Source organism: Lottia gigantea (genome assembly GCF_000327385.1).
Source record: "Lottia gigantea unplaced genomic scaffold LOTGIsca_189, whole genome shotgun sequence".
Taxonomy (NCBI): domain Eukaryota; kingdom Metazoa; phylum Mollusca; class Gastropoda; family Lottiidae; genus Lottia; species Lottia gigantea.
In genome coordinates, this window is record NW_008708354.1 from 78684 (window position 1) to 98271 (window position 19588).

Sequence of the window (19588 nt, forward strand, 5' to 3'; positions counted from 1 at the left end):
GGGGGGGGATTGATTGAGTCTTCAATATATGTAAATAGTTCAGAAGTTCTAGAAATATACGAAAATTGCACAATTCCTTCAAAATATCTCAAACTATGAATTTCCTTTCCTGTTTCTATATTATGTTTTTATATATGGCAGTGTATCAAGAAAAAAACGACTCGTCTTTCAAACACGGATAATTCTGGACATACTTGGATTTGAAGCGTCAAATTTCGACGGTAAGCTGTAAACACAATCACTAATTAGCTTAGCTAAAAAGCTACTGAAGCTAAGGTATGATTGGTGCATCTACTCCTTTAATATATTTTATAATAGTCGTTTCATAACATTTTGACATTTTTGCTACGAAAGACAATCTGTATCGTTTGAAAAAATGGATGAAAATAGAAATTTCCGATGAAATATTCTTTTCGAGTATCTTTGCACAAAGATAAAATATGGCGTGAAAAGATTCAATTCACGGCTGTCTCCCTCTGAATGAAATGCTGTGAAAAGAGCGGCGATATTGACTTAGTGGAAAATCAACCGTCTCGGTCTAAAATTGACCTTGTCAACAAAGTGTAAAACAATATCGTCGATCGAAACATTTATGTTGTAACAGGTTGAATAAATTTCTTTCCATAGTAACAAACGAAAAAGATATTTTTCTTATAAGTTTAAAGGTGATTGTTTGTAATTCAAACGAATTTTCATTCGATCGACAGATATGTTTTGAAATTATCTGGTTGTCTATCCAGAACAGAAGGACAAAAACTTCCATTTAAATCCAATCATAAAGATTAAAAATAATTGCTCATTGTCACCCAAACCTATAATTTCTTTTAGTGTAATTTTCCGTATGTGGTTGCGTTAAAAAAAATCGCTTGCACAGTAGTCTACTAATGAGAAAAAATACCAAAAAAATCGTAAAAACTGACCTTGCTGATATTTGAAGTTCAAAAGCAATTACTTGACAGATTTACAACTAAATTACTATTAATTCACGATATACACTAAACTGTCCACTAGGTATAAATAACTGTTACAGTACAGACTGGTATTATATATAGGAACACTAATCTCAAAATGAGAACCAGTAGATTAAAGAGACTCGTCCACATAACAAAAGACTTCCATTATCATGTGTAAATATGTACTGTTATAACATGAACATAACACTTAGCCTTGACACAGTGTTGGTCTTGACCTTACACACTCGACTTCAAGTCTTACTATCGTGTAGTAGTTCTTGTAGATTATGTGTAATGACAGGTGTTGCCAGAGAGGGAAGGACATGATCGACGTTCGAATCTTCCGGATGTTACTGTGCGACTAAATTAATAAATCAATCAGTCGGCAGTTTTTGTATTCCTGTATATTTGACTGAAAAAATACAGGATTTAATATACGATGACTTGCCAGGCACGATGATATACGCCCAGCTTTTTTCCTAAGTAAGAACATTTTGCAGAACGGCAACCATCACCAGTAATTTTCAACTTCTGTTTTTATATACTCCTTGGGCAAAATTTTGTCAAAGTCCGTTAAAACATTGTAAAATGTTACCGACCCAAAAATTGAGCGCTCTTCGAAGAACAAGGGAAATAAAGTTCAACTTATCAATAAACCACATCAAATATTTTCTTGGGTTTCTTTTAATTTATCGATAGAATTCATCTTTAGGTGAAAATGAAAGTAAAAATGCCAGAATCCGTATAAAAATTGTAGTGCCTTCTAGAGTGTTTACGAGCTAAAAATTAAAGGTCAAGTGCAATATTTTTTTTAAATTGTCAGTTTTCAAAAGGGTTCATATTGGGTGATAAAAAATAGATTAACCAATTTTCGCCCAAAGTGTTGACGGGCATTTGTGGCGTTTCATTTCATGTAGGCGTATACAAATTTTTCTACAGAGATGACTTATTTGTAGCAGATCGACCTTTGGCCTTATTGTATTTCACATCAATACTATTTTATATCTTAAACAGATGGCAACAAAAGTCGATATTAACTGACAATCAGCTAAAATAACTAACATAACATGAAATTTGCAAAGAATAAGGGCTGTCTTTATTTGGCTTACATATTTTATCACTACAATCAGCGCAAATTTACGGATGAGTGCACAAGGTAATAAATCTGTTGTACATCAACAGTAAATTGTATTACAAAATAATGGTTATTATCAAATCTCAAGCAGGCTCTGAAGTTGAATAATACTATATTGATATTATTTTACTGTTTGTACATAACTGTCCAGGTAGTCGAATAATTCAAAGGTATATGTTTTAAGTACCTATATATTATTAGACGGCTAAAGGGATCAACATATCGGTCGATGTGACGTAGCCTGCCCAAGATATAAATATGGAAAAGCCTAATTTGTAATATACGTGCTTGGTTGACTACTAGTCTTTCAAGGTTTAAGCTTATATTTCGTTCCTTCAGAATAACTTGCAAACGATTTCGTGCAGCCACGAGAACAAGTACTGCTTTTTACACTTAACTGGGGACACGCGTTTAAAAACGCCAGATGTCTGAAGATCTGAAGTTTGTTATGATAATACTCAGAATGTAAATATATAAAATACTAAAGTAATATACTATTACTTTGCCTGTGTATTGGAAAATACCAACACTACCAAAAACAGTGATAAATAATATTGATATAAATTCGACCAAATTAAATAATGAATTCGTCAGATCATGGTTTAGATAATATTTATGATGTCATCCTTTGAGCTATTTATCCATTATCTAGTAGATTGTATGGGTGTTGTTAGTAGAAATCTTGATCCATCTTAGTTAACAGTTTTTTATGTCTGTTTCCTGGTGGTTTGTTTTGCCGGAGACTTAATTGATCCATCTTAGTTAACAGTTTTTTATGTCTGTTTCTTGGTGGTTTGTTTTGCCGGAGACTTGATCCATCTTAGTTAACAGTTTTTTATGTCTGTTTCCTGGTGGTTTGTTTTGCCGGAGGCTTACTTGATCCATCCTATTTAACAGTTTTTATTTTCTGGTTCCTGGTGGTTTGTTTTGCCGGAGACTTACTTGATCCATCCTATTTAACAGTTTTTATTGTCTGTTTCCTGGTGGTTTGTTTTGCAGGAGACTTACTTGATCCATCCTATTTAACAGCTTTTATTGTCTGTTTCCTGGTGGTTTGTTTTGCCGGAGACTTGATCCATCCTATTTAACAGTTTTTATTTTCTGTTTCCTGGTGGTTTGTTTTGCCGGAGACTTACTTGATCCATCCTATTTAACAGTTTTTATTGTCTGTTTCCTGGTGGTTTGTTTTGCCGGAGACTTACTTGATCCATCCTATTTAACAGTTTTTATTGTCTGTTTCCTGGTGGTTTGTTTTGCCGGAGACTTACTTGATTCATCCTATTTAACAGTTTTTTATGTCTGTTTCCTGGTGGTTTGTTTCACTTTCATTGACACCCGAAAAAAAAACAGAACCACGTCTTGGACATAAAATATAATTAATATATAGTTGGACATATCAACTCAATTTGAGGTGAAGGCCTTGAGAGAGAAGCATTTAAAGTTTTAAAACGATTGCAACAGTTCCTTTAATATGCACACGGCATCCCCAAATGCGAAATTATGTGAATCGCTTTTATAAGTCCCACTTCAACTTAAGACTATGAACAAATGCTTGTGTGTGCGCGTAACTAAAGCTGTCTGCTTAGAGGTAAATATATCTACGCATGCGTATTTACGTGACCATTCAAAATTGCTAGAGCGCAACGGGTTCGTTAACTACACTCTGCTAGATGAAAATCTTGTTGACTGATTATATCTGATTTTACGAAGTAAGATCTAAAGATTTAAAACATATAGAGAGAAGAGACGCTGCAAATAGCCTCAAAGCTTAATCAAACTGATCTATCTTTTGTGAATATTGTTGTAACAATTTGCTCTCTTTTCACGACGATTACTGCGTAGTAGCAGCGTTTATTGTAACATTTATTTGTCCTCTGCAGACGAAGAATTACTATCCAACAAATTCAATTCCATGGGTGCGGCCAATTTGAATTGTTACTACGCATGCGTAGATAAATTTACCTCTATGCAGATAGTTTTAGCTACGCGAACACACAAGCATTTGTTCATTCGTGGAAAAAATTATCAAACACGTTTGATTTTCAACTTTTAGCCACGAATAACAAAAATCTTGCATAAATTTCCCCGCACACGGAAGCTATCGCCTTTGCCTTAAGGAGAAGTGCACGGATGAATTCTGCCTGAGCTGATGGCTCGTTTGTCAGCCGGACTTTAGGGATTGAGATACAGCACTGCAAATGCGCCAATACTGAATATCCTTCACCAATTGAACCTGTTTATGTTGCATGCAACTGCTGCATGGATTGAAAAAACATTTTCGTCTTTGCTAGTGTATCATCCTAGAAAATGGCTGCATTCGTTAACGTATGTGATACATGAAAGGTTGTTATTGCTATTAAGGTATAAGACGCTATTTGTAATAGCTTGACAGATGTTTAAAACCCTCCGCCGGAAGTCCTGAGACCACACAAATCCCTTATATTCTTGGTCACAGCGCAAACACCCCGGGGACCCAGAATATTACAATGAGTCTCTTTTTTTCGAATGAAAAGGTCAATTCAATTGGAAAAAGATTACAAAGATTTATTTATTAACTATTATTATGACTGTGACGCTCTATGGATGTAGTAAACATGACTGAAGAAACGAGTCAGGTGATAAATATAAATTGTCATGAATCTAGTGCAATTTTATGTTAGACAAAAAACGTAGACCTAATACTCCAATGATAGGCTTTTGGTTAGTCCTTTTAACCGGTGAATACCAAAATCGTTCATAATAATCATTCAAAAAGCTGTATCAAATCGCCGAATTAAGAAATAAGAAGATATATATAGAGAAAATATAAAAAATATAATTAGAAAACAGTTTCCATTTTTTATTATCATCAAAAGTTTCTTCATATACAGTGTTTTAAGTCACAAAACCTCTTCATTGTGCTTTATAAAGCTGATATTGTAAGCTCATGGAAATGCACATGGTGTGATAAAACGGTTGTAATAAAGACAAATCTCGAAGAAAATTGCATTCCTAACTGGTTACACGATGTTATGTTGTAAATGGACTCTGATTCACTCGAAGAATCCTTATAACATACTACAGTGCCATGTATTAAACTGTAAGAGTCACAGTTCCCAATTGAACTTAATCTTATCTCAAAGCCAATAAGTCTTCCAGCAACTGAAAAAAAAATTTTTTCATTTAATTGTACAGCTGAATGACTACACAATGAATTTTACGTTCATGTTCTGCTTTGATCAGTCTGAAAGTTTGAAAGTGTTTGAAATTCCCTGTTTGTACATGAATGAAAAGTGTACACTAATCTCGCTGTCCAAGATGCTCATCAAAATTCATATGTATAATCAGTCTTTGTATTCGTTATAATGGTACTTACGGGAAGCCGATTCATATCAATATGTACAATTCGTCTTTGTATTCATTATAATGGTACTTACGGGAACCCAATTCATATCAATATGTATAATTCGTCTTTGTATTCGTTATACTAGTACTTACGGGAATCCAATCGCAATCCATGTAATATGTAAAAATTATCTTTGTATTCTTACAATGACACTTACAGTTAGCTCTATTATATATAGTAATTTGTTTGAAGTTGTATAATGACAAAAGGTCAACACACCACCATTCCTCGCCGACGTCATCAGTGTGACAGATATTTGTAAAATTGCCATCATTACCCATACACGAACCTCTTCCAGTATGTAGGGAACTCATCTTTGTCGGTTTGTGTAAAGCCACGTTATCTAGATTTTCACCTGCAAAACAGCAATTCTGCACATTACAAACAGCGTAAACAAGGTAGCAGATGAAGACCGTAACAAACAATTACATTTAAAATCTTATTTAATCAAAAGATTCACCCGTTCAATCGCTCCTTGGTCTCAGAAATGGGAATTGTTCAGGGGTCAAGGGACATCCCCAAGGAAAATTCAGCTTTTGGGGTAACTTCAGCTTAATCAGGTGTTTAATATAGTAGCTGTTTACAAACAGTTTATGATATTGGGACTTTAATCACGGTAAAGATTAAGGCACGACTAATTTTTCTCATGTTGGTGACTCGTGTTTTCAGCAATGTAACATATCCTAAAAGCACATTCTCGTGAAACCCGTTGGGCGAAAAAAATACACCTTGCCTCACTAGACTTATTTGGGACTATATAACCGAAGAAATGTGCATGTTTTTCAAGATCCTCCGATAAGGATGCCAAGTTGGCAAACCCAGTTGCAAAGCAGCATCTGATATTGTAGAAAGCTCAGATCTATAATTATCATACGGGTTATCTTATTCTTTGGGTACTACAGCGTTGATAGGGGGTGGTTTTTGCTTTTTTTCAACCCTGGTATAATGAACTGTCACTTAATATAATCGATACTTTTCTCATTATCTCTGCTCCTTCTTTGCTTTTGAGAAGTAATTCTGTTGATTTTATAAGATTAATGAAATAAATGAATTAATGATATAATACATAGCTCTATTTGCCCTAATTACCTGTATATGGTATATAGTGTAAAACACCAATATCAGTAGATGGATATAAGCATCCTGGAATGGTCTCGTACAAATAACATTCTTTACGTATCTCTTGGTAAGCGAATGTAGAACACTGACTATCTTCTGAGCAAAGAGCCATACAATGAATTATTCCATTCACCATAACTTCTTTATAATATCTATCTGAAAGCGAATCTCTGTTAAACACTACAAAATGCACAGATTTTGTGCTCGAAACTACACAGATCTGAATTGAACAAAGGAAGAATCTCAGAATAGGCCACATTTTCTAGTATTGTGTGAAGAAACTATGAATCTAACTCTTATATGACATCGAGAACATTTGAACATTTATTGATTGGAAAACTATTTTTGCGTAAAAACTTTCTTGAAATCAATGAATAATTCAATGAAAGCTTTTTGATAAAATTGCATTGATCTACAAAAGGTGTCATATTAAAGAACAAATAAAATTATGCAATCAGATCTTCTTTTCTGCAATACGTGAACAAATCTTCCCCATAGATCATATTCACCAGCATGCCTAGTCCGAAACATCTGCCTTTATTCCAGCGAATGATTGATATTTTGACAGAGGGGGCAGCCCCAAAAGTAAGTTTTTCGAGCAAAAATCCCATAACTAGGTTAGAAATCCAGGCAACCTCAGATATTTCGCAAGTTTTTGTTATAATTGTTATAATGGTTTACATCATTGTTAGCAATATTTATCACCTAAATATATATTTTTGCATTTTTTATCATAACTTTCATCTTACTTTATATATCCCCAAACCAAGTTTGACTTATTTGCATAATTTGATCCCCACATTTCACGCTAGCATATACAGTTTCCTCCTGTTACATTCGCTGTACATTCCCTTTCTAACCTCAAGTTATTTTCATAGAATCCCAAATGGTCAACTAAACCAACATCATGTACACTTCAACGGCCAAGTCACCAAGCTATCGAACCAAACCCCTAAACGAGCCCGAAGTTCAAACGTTCTCGTAGTTCTCGTCCTCCCCTTCCACGCCATCTGAATCTTCATCGCGTGATCCAGGATTCGCTAACCTTTCTTCCTTCTGTGCGTTTTTGGACCAGCAAACCACACCTCAGTTTCCATCCAAGTCAAACCAGATCTCAGTCCGTTCCCAATGCTACAACCAGTACCAATCACCTCGTCGACAAACAGTATATCCGCTACCAAACCTTTTTATCACCAAACCAAGGACAAATCATTATGGAATCTACCTGCTCTGAAGAAATCTAATTATTTTAATTATTGGATCCTCTAACCTGAATCGAATTACCAAACCAGTTCAGACACTGAAATACATTCTTACCCCGGTGCCCAAATCCATCACATAGAGTCACATCCTTGAATCATACAACCATTATCCCAAACCTACTACCGTTATTCTTCTTGTAGGCCTCAACAACCGTGATCAGCTACCAAAGGCCTCTTTTAACCAGAAATTAATCAATACAGTCAACAAAACCTTCCCATACTCCAGGATCATCTTCACAGGTATACCCATCTCAAATAAAATCTAGAAGAAAGCACAACAGAACCTCGGCACCCTCAACAACATGTTGATGGAGTCCAATACCAGCAGAGCAACAATCTTACGACCCTACGAAGAAGAATTCAAACCAATTGATAATCTTCATTGGTTTCAAGAAACAGCTAACAGTATTTATCATACGAAACTTCGCATCTTGCCTAGCTCCGTATAGTCGCATACGAAACTTCGCATCTTGCCTAGCTCCATATAGTCGCAGATCTAGACAGAACCTAATCACAAGCCATCTTGTCCAAGGCTACAGCTTGAATGATAAAATATGCATCAAATTAAATATTATAACGTCTGAATGATATCAATAGATTCTCAAATGCTCAAAATATTCCCAATTTTAACCGTATGTATTTACTGAAGAAGTTGCAATACCGAACTATTTTTAAGAGTGGAAGCGTATCTGAGGTACGAAACTAGAAACCGGAAAGACGATGAGGAGGATTTTTAAAGACAGTTCGCACCATAATGAGTTATTTCGTCCTCATTAACCATAGATATCCTATAAATAACTAGATGGAACGTCATAGCGAAGAGCCAATGAGAGCAGTGAAGAACCGGAAGTCAGCCATTAAGCTACCAACGTCTCGCGTTAGGCCTATTGACGTCGTGTTTTTCTACAAGTTTTACTATTAAATATGCCCGGCTGTTCGGCGATAAATTGTTCAATTAGATCTGGAAGAGAGAACATCCCACAGGGAATTACATTTCACAGGTAAAAGCTGTTTTTTTTTATGATGAAAAAACTTTTGAAAGGAAAAAAAAACCGCAATTGAAGCAAGGTCAAATAACTTGAATGTATGACCTTTTCAATAGGGGTGAAACCTTCACGGTACGACTTTTGTTCCGTATCGGTTCATTTGGGTCCACGGCACTTATGTATTATCAGCTTCTGGAGTAGAACAAAATTATACACGTGTAATCCACCGATTTTGTCAGGTTTCTACCGATTTTGAATGTCCTCAACCGACATACCGGCGGGAGATCTACCGATTCCCGTGTCCGCATTTTAACCATGAATTAATAAAAATAAATAGTAAATGAAAGTGTTTTGATTCTATCAATCACAAAATTCTACTGGATTAACTGAAAAAATACTTCCCCTCTTTTACTGCCATGTTTACTGCCCTGACATCATGTGCTCAATGTATTTTACTACTGCCCCAGAAATGCCATTTTAGCCAACATTACTTTTTTAAAAACCCACCTTTCCTTCATCTTTAGTAACTTACAACTTATAGAACTAATTATGCTTATTTGTATTTCAGATATCCTTTAAAAGATCCAGAAAGACTCAAGAAGTGGCTGGTAAATTTGAAGAGAGTTGATTTTGAACCAACTAAGAACACTATTTTGTGTTCCAGACATTTTGAGGAACAATGTTTTTTGAAAACTCTTGAGCGTACCTACCTTAAAGATGATGCTGTACCAACAATATTTGATTTTCCTGATCACTTAATGAAGGTGAGCATTATCAAAACCTTCACTAAATTACTAAGATACTTTACTCACCTTCTTTACTCTTAATCGGTTTCATTAATTCTAATTTCAAAACAGGACAGCTTGTACCTAAATAAGCCTCAAATTGCCTGCATATGCTTATTAAAGTGATTGTTCACCAAATACAAATCAAATCATTTTCCTGACAAAATCATCCACAATTAATCTTGGATAATACATTAAGCATGGATTAATTACATTTCTTAAGAACAAATTCTAGTTACTATGCATACATGCAGAATACTGGTAAAACTACCCATCATCACTCTCCTTTCCTCCTTACAAATATATTAATACCTACCATATTGTTGACATTGCAGAAACAAGTAGAGAGAAAGCCACCAGCTCTCAGACAAGAAGAAAATCTACAAACCTGTAGTGATATTGATACCATCCCTGTTGAACAAAAACATAATTATTACAAAAGCGGTTCTCCCAGAAAATTAAAAAGAAAGATCAATGAAGCTGAAGATAGAATTATAATTCTTAAAAAGAAACTTAAATCAAGTAACCAAACTAGAGACAGAGTAAAGAAGAAAGTGTCAAGTTTACAATCTGTAGTTGATGCCCTAAGAAAAGAGAAACTAATATCAGATACTTGTTCTGTTATTTTAGAGGACATATTTTCTGGAACATCACTAGAAGTTATGAAACAGATTGTTAGTGGCAAACCATCAAAAAAGTACTCGTCAGAGTTGAAATCATTTGCAATGACTATGTTCAACAGACTTTCCAGTTATCCCTGCCTCATCCTAAACAAATCAGAAAGTGGTATTCTTCCGTCTCTGCTGACCCAGGCTTCACAAAACCATCATTTGATGCCCTGAAAGTAAAGGTAGAAGAAGGTGCAGCTAATGGTGCAGGTAATATGCGCTCTGACATTGGATGAAATGGCAATAAAGAAGCATGTAGAATGGAATGGCAAGTCATTTTCTGGTTATGTTGATATTGGGAATGGCACTTCTGATTCAGATTCATCTCCTACAGCTAAAGATGCTTTAGTCTTCATGGTTGTCTCTCTAAACGACAGATGGAAGGTACCAATAGCCTATTCTTTATTGATGGTTTGACTGGAGAAGAAAAAGCCAATATTGTAAGAGAATCGCTGTCCAGACTTGCAGATATAGGTGTCAAAATAACATCTGTTACTTGTGATGGTCCTTCATCCCATTTTACCATGTTTCGATCCTTGGGAACGAAGATAGAAAGTTTTTCAATAGACACACATTTTCCCTACCCTACATTTCCTGAACAGCAAGTGTATGTGATGTTTGATATTTGTCATATGCTTAAATTGGTAAGAAACACTTTGGCTGATGGTGGCATCATAGTAAATAGCAAGGGAGAGAAAATAGAATGGCGTTTTATAGAAGAACTTCATAAACTTCAGGAAAATGAAGGTCTGCGATTGGCCAATAAAATTAAAAAAGCCCACATTACAATTGGAAGCAGCAGAAAATGAAGGTCAACCTTGCAGCTCAAGTATTTAGTTCATCTGTAGCAGATGCAATCCAATATTGCCATGAAGTGCTAAAACTTACTGAAGGTACAATCGAATTTATTCGCATAATTGACAGACTCTTTGACTTACTTAATTCGAGAACACCATACCAAAAAGGTTTTAAATCGCCCTTGAGAGTTAGTAATATAGACTTTTGGCAACCATTTTTGAATGAAGCATTCACCTATATTTACAACTTAACAGATACTAATAAAAACAAGATGATCCATTCAAGAAGGAAAACTGGTTTCATTGGTTTTTTAGTTGGAATTAAAAGCATCCAAGGTTTAGTAAATGATCTTTTGATGGGCCCAACTCCTGAACTGAATTATATATTAACCTACAAGCTAAGCCAGGATCATATTGAATTGATTTTTGGTGCCATAAGAGCTGCAGGTGGATTTAATAACAATCCAACTACCATACAGTTTACAGCAGCATATAAAAGACTTCTATTTAGAGGAACACAAATGATTGGAGGAAAAGGAAATTGTGTTAACGATTCACCTACAAATATTTTATCATCAATTTCCGACATGTACAGTAATAATGGTATCACCCGCACAAAACCAGACATTGCCTTCCTAAAAAAATACGGATTGAACGCTGATGATCCAGCTCTTCCAGATGAAATTCCACCAAACTTATTTACATGTTCTGAATATAAGGAGGCTGCCATTTCGTATATTGCTGGCTATGTTGTCAAAATGGTTCGCAGGGAAATTAAATGTGTTGATTGTTCTTTAGCACTTGAAGATGCACGTACAAATAGGGAAATTTCAGTAAACAGCTTTGTTAAATTTAAAGATAGGGGTGGATTATGTATTCCTTCATCCAGTGTTTTAAAAGTATGTTATGCTACAGAAAAATGTTTGTCTTCAATACTTTCTTCTAATAATTTACCACAAGGACAATTTATAAGTGCTGTATCAACATTTGTTCTAGCTAACCTTAATATAAAATTAATCTTTACTTGTTTGGATGAACATAATTTGCAATATTCTTTTGAAGAAAATCACATTTTAAGATTGATAAAATGCATTTGTAATAAATATTCTAAAATAAAATTGCATCATGCTGCAAAAACCCTTAATGAAAAAAACAGTGAACCCAAAATAAGGAAGAAATTATCAAAACTCATATTATTTAAGCATGAATAGATTAATGAGATTTGATTTTGTATCATTGAAACAATTTTATTATTCCCTATTTTTTCTGTTTGATTTTTAATGACTTTAATTCTACCTAACAGGAAATTGTCCGAAATAAACTTTCTTCTACTTTGGAGTGTGATTTTAGTTACATTCAGTAGCCTATTCAGTAATGTCAGAAAGTGGAACGATCGTATCTATCTTGATTTTTTTTTACTAAAATTTCTGAACGTTGATCATTCAATGTATCTTATTTCATATTTAATTTTTTTTTTTTTGAAATGTGAAATAAATTGCATAAAAGTGTGTTTTTCTTGTATTATTATCAAAATTATTGCACTTCCCTATTGACGTTTTGTTATGGCTTGGTAGCTTAATGGCTGACTTCCGGTTCTTCACAGCACCGACGCAAGCTTCTCTCCAGTCTATATATAGCTCAGTGTCATTAACATTACTGTGCTTACATTTTTATGTTTATTCACTTAGTATTTATCAAATAAAATTCATTCTTTTCATATGTGTCTTTAAAAACACCATGTTTAATTAAGTTTTACAGTCTGTTTTACTGATTTATTTCCCTTAATTTTATTGATCGCTCGAACGTACCTGCCCCTGAATATTTCATTCATTGTACACAATAATATATTATTATATTTATGATAAGGTTTCAGAAACAAGCCGAGGCTTTTTTTAATCCATCACCAAATTTAATTTACAAAAATACACAGAATTCATTAGAGAATATCAATATGCATATTATCATTATTTTTCAGGCAGAGTTAGCAGTCTTCGGTCACCCGATTCGCCTCTTATTAATTGATTCTTTCAAGAAGTCGTTAGTGGCTATTACAGCTTATAACATAACAAAGGCGCCTTTCCGCCCTTCGGTAGTCTTCGGCTGTGAAAAGATGCACCCGTCGTTTCGTCTCACTTCCGATATTAATGTTTACGCTTGAACTATTTTAAACATGGCTGGTCAATAGGTCAGGGTAATGTCTCCGATAGGTAGAATTTCTCTGTTGATCAGGATGAGTATTTATTTGTTGTTGTTGTTGCAAAATTCTCACACCCTTTCAGCATTCAATCTTAGACCGTGGACTTATTCCGACACCGAAGGTAGCCAACTTAAATTATCTACGACTATCCATTGAACCATTTCAACGAAATCTTAGCTACGAATATTTTTTTCTTATTATTAAAAGCATTTGAGAGTATGAAAAGCCTAATCTCACAAAAGTGATACGTGAAGCGTCAAACTTACTTAAGAAAGACGATAGCATTGTCATTAAAAAAAAATGACAAAGGCTCATGTTGTGTTATTCTGAATAGTGAGGATTACGTTTCAGAAGCAGAGAATCACCTGAATAATCCTAAACATTATGCCATTTTACCGAAACCAATTTTCAAAGAAACTGCTAATATGATTAACAATATTCTTGTCGATTTAGTCAAAACAATATGACTATCTGTCTGCCAAACCTGATTGTAGTGAGAGACATTTGTACACTTTGCCTAAGATCCAACCAAGGAGTGGTTTATCTTGAATAAAATCCCTAAAGGCCGCCCGATTAAATCTGACTGTGGTAGTGAGTCATATGCAGTGTCAGAATACATCGATCATTTCTTACTACCTCTAGCATGTCAACATCGCGCCTACCTTAAAGACACAACCGATTTTGTCAATAAAATAAAAAATCTTCGATAGTTCATGCCCACTATAAGAGCCCTTCAAGAGAAATTTCCCCATGTCTACAAGCAGAAAATGATATTGCATAATATTCAAAAAAATAAGAAATAAGAATGATAATATTGTTCATAGTAAACTAAAAACAATCAGTACATAACAGACACTGTACTTCTCGCCAAGAATCAGAACAGAAGAAAACCCAGTATCAGGACCCTAAATCCCAATTTCTGAATTTTAAAGTATCTGTTCCACCCTAGGTCTGTACATTTGGGAGAATCAAACCCTCCCTTCCCCGAAATCCAAATATATTGATTCATGGCCTTGATTGCGCATTTGCACATTCTCCAAAAAGGATGCCAAGTTGACGAAACCGGTTTCAAAGACATGTTCGGTATTATGGAAAGATATTAACTTTTCATGGTAAGTTTTATTTATAGTCTTATTCTAACCAGTAAAGCTCGTTATAACCCCGTTAGACCGGACTACAACATTCTGCGTTCTTACGGCGACTATAAATTTAGTTGGTCGCCGCAAACACGAGAAACAGTTGCTATCAACCTACGACCATATTGTGTTACAAATATACTCTACGAGCGGTGATGCACTTCAGTTTTAGACATTTTCTATTCCGCGATCTCCAAAATTTATGATAAGCCTTTAATAGAAGAAGATTCTTTTGGCGAGCATGCAGTGACGTTTCTAGGAAACATCATGTGAGGGGATGAGCAGGGGTGACATAATTTAAAAATTAAACGAGTCTTACTGGAACTGTTGATGTTCTTTGTAGTTACCACCCTTGTGTTTGAGTTCTTCATTATAATCACGAACATCTGACTTTGAAGAATGGCGATTAGGAGCTGTGACACTGTGGCACTGTGAAGACGCCCAAAAGCATGGCAATCCAAATCAATTCTGTGTCTAATTCGATTCTGATCAGATACTAAAAAGGGTACCTATACAGCAGAAAACTTCAAGGCAGCTCAAATAAACAAGGTGTATCAATTAATAATATTCAATTCAAAAATTCATGAATTGTGAATCAAAATATTCTGAAAACCCAAAAACAACAAATTTTTTATTCACATTGCCAAAATATATGATAGTTAAATTAAATTGAGTAAAGCATGAGTAAACAAATTCAAAAAATTGCACAGGCGTAATAATAATAAAGCGTGGTATACTAAAAAGATATTGGCAGCTTTGACTGGCAATTGTGGACGGACGGACGGACGGACGGACATGGGTGACGGCAATATACGCCCCCCATTTCATGTGGGCGTATAAAAAAAGATTATTAAATAAAGCATGAGTATACAAACTCAAAAACTTGCAGGGACATAATAATAATTATCAAAACGTTTTATTTTACAATAGGTTCAATATATAAACTAAATACAATGTATAACAAAAGTAGAGCCACACGTGGCACAGGTTGGGTTTTTGCTAATGTCCCAATTTGCAACGGAATATGAAAAAAGCTTCTAAGCTAAGAAAGGCATGTGCCAGAGCAGTCAGAAGACGGAAATTTCGCTTTGAAAAGGAGGAGGTCAAGTAGAGATCGGACATAAAATAATGAAAGTATTCATGGTTATCCCATACAATAATCTTTGAAATAAACAAATAACATTAACAAGGTCAACAAAGGAAGATCAAAAATTGACAATTCAAAAATACTAAAACCTGTTCCTTTTTCTAACGAAGTAAAAAAGCCAAATCAGTAACGTATCAGTGTGAAAAGTCCAGTTTTTGAACAAATCTATTATGTTGGGAGTTATGCTCCGACTCAGAAATGTAAATAAAAAATGTAATTTAGAATTTCTTGGTATAGTTTGAATCATATTTGTTATAGATCATACTGAACATGAACTGAACAGAAAACAATTAAATTTGATCAAAATCGGTCAAACAGAAGTGAATTAATTTTTTGTCTGTACCATTTCGTAGACATGGACTGTCTTTACACCAAAAATTTCAAATCATTCAGACGAAAAGCCGTGAAAAAAAATTCCTCTAAAGATTCAAATTCAGGCTAAAAAGGTGCGGAAAAGGCCTAGAGGAATAGAGGCTGATGTTTCGATTTCGTATTTATATTAGTACGATGGTTGTAAGCTGTGGGATTATCGCTGCATTAGAAAATAAAGAACAAAATGCCGTCGGCCACTGCAATGTATGTATTCATTTTCTACTGTGCATTGTGTATGCTAAAATAATGTGTTTTAATTACGTCCTCCTTCTCTCCACTTCGATGCGTTTTAGGGTGTGAGGTCATCTTCGGGTAATATTAAATAATTTCACCAAGTTTGTCTAAAAATTGATATTTTTCATATTTACCTCCATCAGAAAGACAGCTGCTTTAATAAGACAATTATACTAAGACTATCTTTGGAATGCATCTTTCAACTTTTGTTTGGCTTGTTCCATTTGAAAAGGTGGCACAAAAACATTATTTTCTAAATTACGTAAATTTTCTTCTAATGAAACCTCCATCGAGTTAAACATTAAGAAATAGTCATGACTGAATCTACATTTTTCTTGCATCTGTTTGGCTAGATCTAACATTTCATGAAAATTATCCAATTTATTTTTACCTATTTCATTGTCGTCAGTGTAAATCTGCTTTACACAAGTTTGATGGTCACCCTTAGGTGACATCTGTTGTGAGTCCAGTCTTGGTGATTTAATGATTTCACCTTGGTGGAATTCTTCATCAGTCGGTCTGGAATGAGTTTGCCTGTGATAATCAAGTACCATTTCTTCCTGAGAAATTTGAGAAACACAGGTTTGCTGATGTGATGACACATAAGGTAAACCTAAAACAGATTTAAAAACAGATTTAAAAGAGGAATATTTGCAAGACAATTAGCGGTAGGAAGTTTACAACTAATACTTCTTCCACTTTATTACCTACTACGTGTAGTTACCAAGTAACATGATTTACAACAAAAATACTTCATCATATAAGTGTCTTCCTGTCAGGGCTAATTCCCATGTTCATTGGCAAAATGTATAATAATATATAACGTAGGTTTTCATCCACAGGGACCTATCCCCAATTGGGAACATTTGCACTTTTCTTTGGGGATATGTGTCACAGACTATGAAAAACTACTATCAAATTTCTATAATTATACACATCATCTCATATGACTACACTATATCCTCCAGCTATTATTGAGTACATTTTGCACTCCACACACCAGAGGCCTGATATTAAATCCTAGTTTCACTTTCAATATCTGGGGACATCGTTTTCATCGAAAATATGATTTTGGAACACATACAAAAGGGACTATGTAGAGTAATAAATAAAAGTAAGGCGCTCGAGAGGTGTAAAATAATCTTGATTAGAATACTTACATGAATTAACCTTTTGACAAATTTTGGTGACGACTTCACAACGAAACATGTGCAGCCCAATATATACGTCTCTAGATGGGTGAATCTGTTTCACGTCAGCATATTTACGTTTCGACATGCTCAACTCCATGCATATTCCATCCTCATTCTTTGACAGCCGAACAGTACCAGAATATTTTTTTATTTTTCTGAATAAATATCCCGACGGTTTTTTGTTCGTAGGTTTGTCGTTGGACAGGTAAATTTCAAGAGTCCAATAATGTGCATCATCAGCACCTCTGATGGTCACTTCCACATCTTCTGTGGCAGTCAAGGGGGTTTCCACGTAACATAAGCTGTAAGATGAATAAGATTTGTCCAAAGACAATACATCACCATTTGTTTCTCCGTCTTGTGGTTTTATGAATTGTTCACCTGTGAATGATATTAGCTCGTTTTAGTCTAAGATTAAAAAAATTACAACTGTAGGCAAAATAACACACGCTCACTTAAAATAACCAAAATTAGGAAGAAATATTTCACCTGGACTGATCATATATTTCTTAAAAAGAAAAAAATTTAAGTGTATTATCGGGGACACTGTTACTATCAATATGCACTATTCTACTTTTCAATCCAACGTTTGTGGTTCTTGCAATTCCACGTCATTAATCGCTAAATATAAAGCATACGAAAGGAACAAAGCATAGAACAGCATACCGGTACATCATTTAACAAAATACGTATAGCCGTACATTGCATGGGTATTAGGTATTTTGATGTACAAGTTTATTGTATCCATACTTTATTGGTCAGTTGAATTATGATATGACACATCATTTTGTGCTTTCTATGGACGTTTATACACCAAGTGTTTAACCGCTAGTTTCTGGAAGGAATAGAGTTATCGATGAATTATATATGGCTTCTTACCTGGGACAGAAAAAGCCAGGTTACCAAATCTTATATCAAAAAACGGTTTAACAGTATCTGTTTTGTGATTAGGAAATGAACACTTGTGTGTTTTGTCATCTATTGTCAATATCATACCGTCTTCTTTAAGTTCAATTTCTCCTTTTCCGTTTTCTTTTTTACATCGTACTTTTGTTTTCTGTATTTCTGTTCCTGTAAAAGTAACAAGTGTATGGTGGTCCATGAGCGCCATAGCTGTTTTAATTATTTATGAAACAAATATTCTTTTTAATTTGAATTCATTTTTGTTTCACTTTCATTTTGATTTTAAATTCATTTTACTTTCATTTCATTTTTACTTTTTGCTAGTGTCCAGATTATCCAGTCACACTTTCTATCATTCATGCAATGACGTCATTGCATACAAGTGTGAGCAGAAGATATTTCCCTTGAATGTGCTCTTGCGAGTAACCTCCTCCTTAACAGAAATAGCACCACATGTAGTGTTTTGTCACAAGTTCTTTAGTTAAAATATATAAAATAATATCTCAATCTCCATAATTAATACCACAAACTCACAGGTAGGCCTTAAACTCGAGCAAATATGTCTAAACGAAAATGGACAGATTTTAAGGCCCAAATTGCCAAACGTAGAAACCAAAGGGCAAGGGTACTAGTGATGGCGAAACCTTGGAATATTTAACTGTTCAAAGACTCTCAGAACAGGGTAAATGTCGAGGGTAAATGTCAAAAATATCGCCGTCTTGGTCCCCTCACTATGGTGGAATTTAACGGGGAGATGTCATTAGATAGCATTAAGGCTGCTTGTCAAAAACATTTTGATATTCCATCTTCTTACAAATGTGATATCATATTCATGGCAGGAGATCGAGGGCCATCTTTCTCAAATATTGATCAGATCAAATCATTTAAATTACTTCACATCATATTCGTTGAATCTTCTCAGACTGACATGAACACAACAAATGAACATAATAGGAATATGCCTTCTTGTAGTGGTATTTCTACTAATAAACCTGTCGGCACAAATATTTTGTCAGCATCTGTTGCACGACCGCAAGCTTTCCCTGCCTCCATTTCCCTTGCAAGCATGCTGAATATTGGGAAATTAATACCCCCAGCACCCATAGAAAAGGAGAGTTTAATTCTCTCCTTAGAGGAATTTCTAATTGGCGGGCAGCAAAAGTCTGGATTCGACGACACATTATAATACAATGCGTATCTGGTGATACTATAGGCCTACCCACAGCTCAACATGTTCCGAGAGTCTTTGTATGTACCTTTAAATATTCCACGGTTTTGCCAATACCGGTAACCCTCAATATCAACTACAAGAACTT

The 19588-nt window shown here is 34.7% G+C and overlaps 3 protein-coding genes across 3 annotated transcripts in view; 1 reads left to right on the plus strand and 2 right to left on the minus strand.

Annotated features, from left to right (window-relative positions):
• The window catches only part of LOTGIDRAFT_239057 (hypothetical protein), a 12856-nt gene extending 11859 nt beyond the window's left edge, over positions 1-997 (minus strand). Inside the window, exon 1 of the mRNA XM_009052597.1 lies at positions 921-997. The gene's annotated coding sequence lies outside the window, so the exon portion shown is untranslated. The remainder of the gene's footprint in view (positions 1-920) is intronic.
• An 8403-nt stretch (positions 998-9400) lies between these two features.
• LOTGIDRAFT_69813 (hypothetical protein) lies at positions 9401-9580 on the plus strand (the record flags this gene model as incomplete). Its single annotated transcript, XM_009052593.1, has 1 exon — positions 9401-9580. A coding segment is annotated over one exon (180 nt), but the record flags the coding sequence as incomplete, so codon positions are not given.
• Positions 9581-16355: 6775 nt separating this feature from the next.
• On the minus strand, positions 16356-18480 carry LOTGIDRAFT_174268 (hypothetical protein; the record flags this gene model as incomplete). Its single annotated transcript, XM_009052598.1, has 2 exons — positions 16356-16789; positions 18249-18480. The coding sequence occupies 2 exons, from the start codon at positions 18478-18480 to the stop codon at positions 16356-16358; spliced, it is 666 nt and encodes a 221-aa protein (XP_009050846.1).
• Between the last annotated feature and the right edge of the window lie 1108 nt (positions 18481-19588).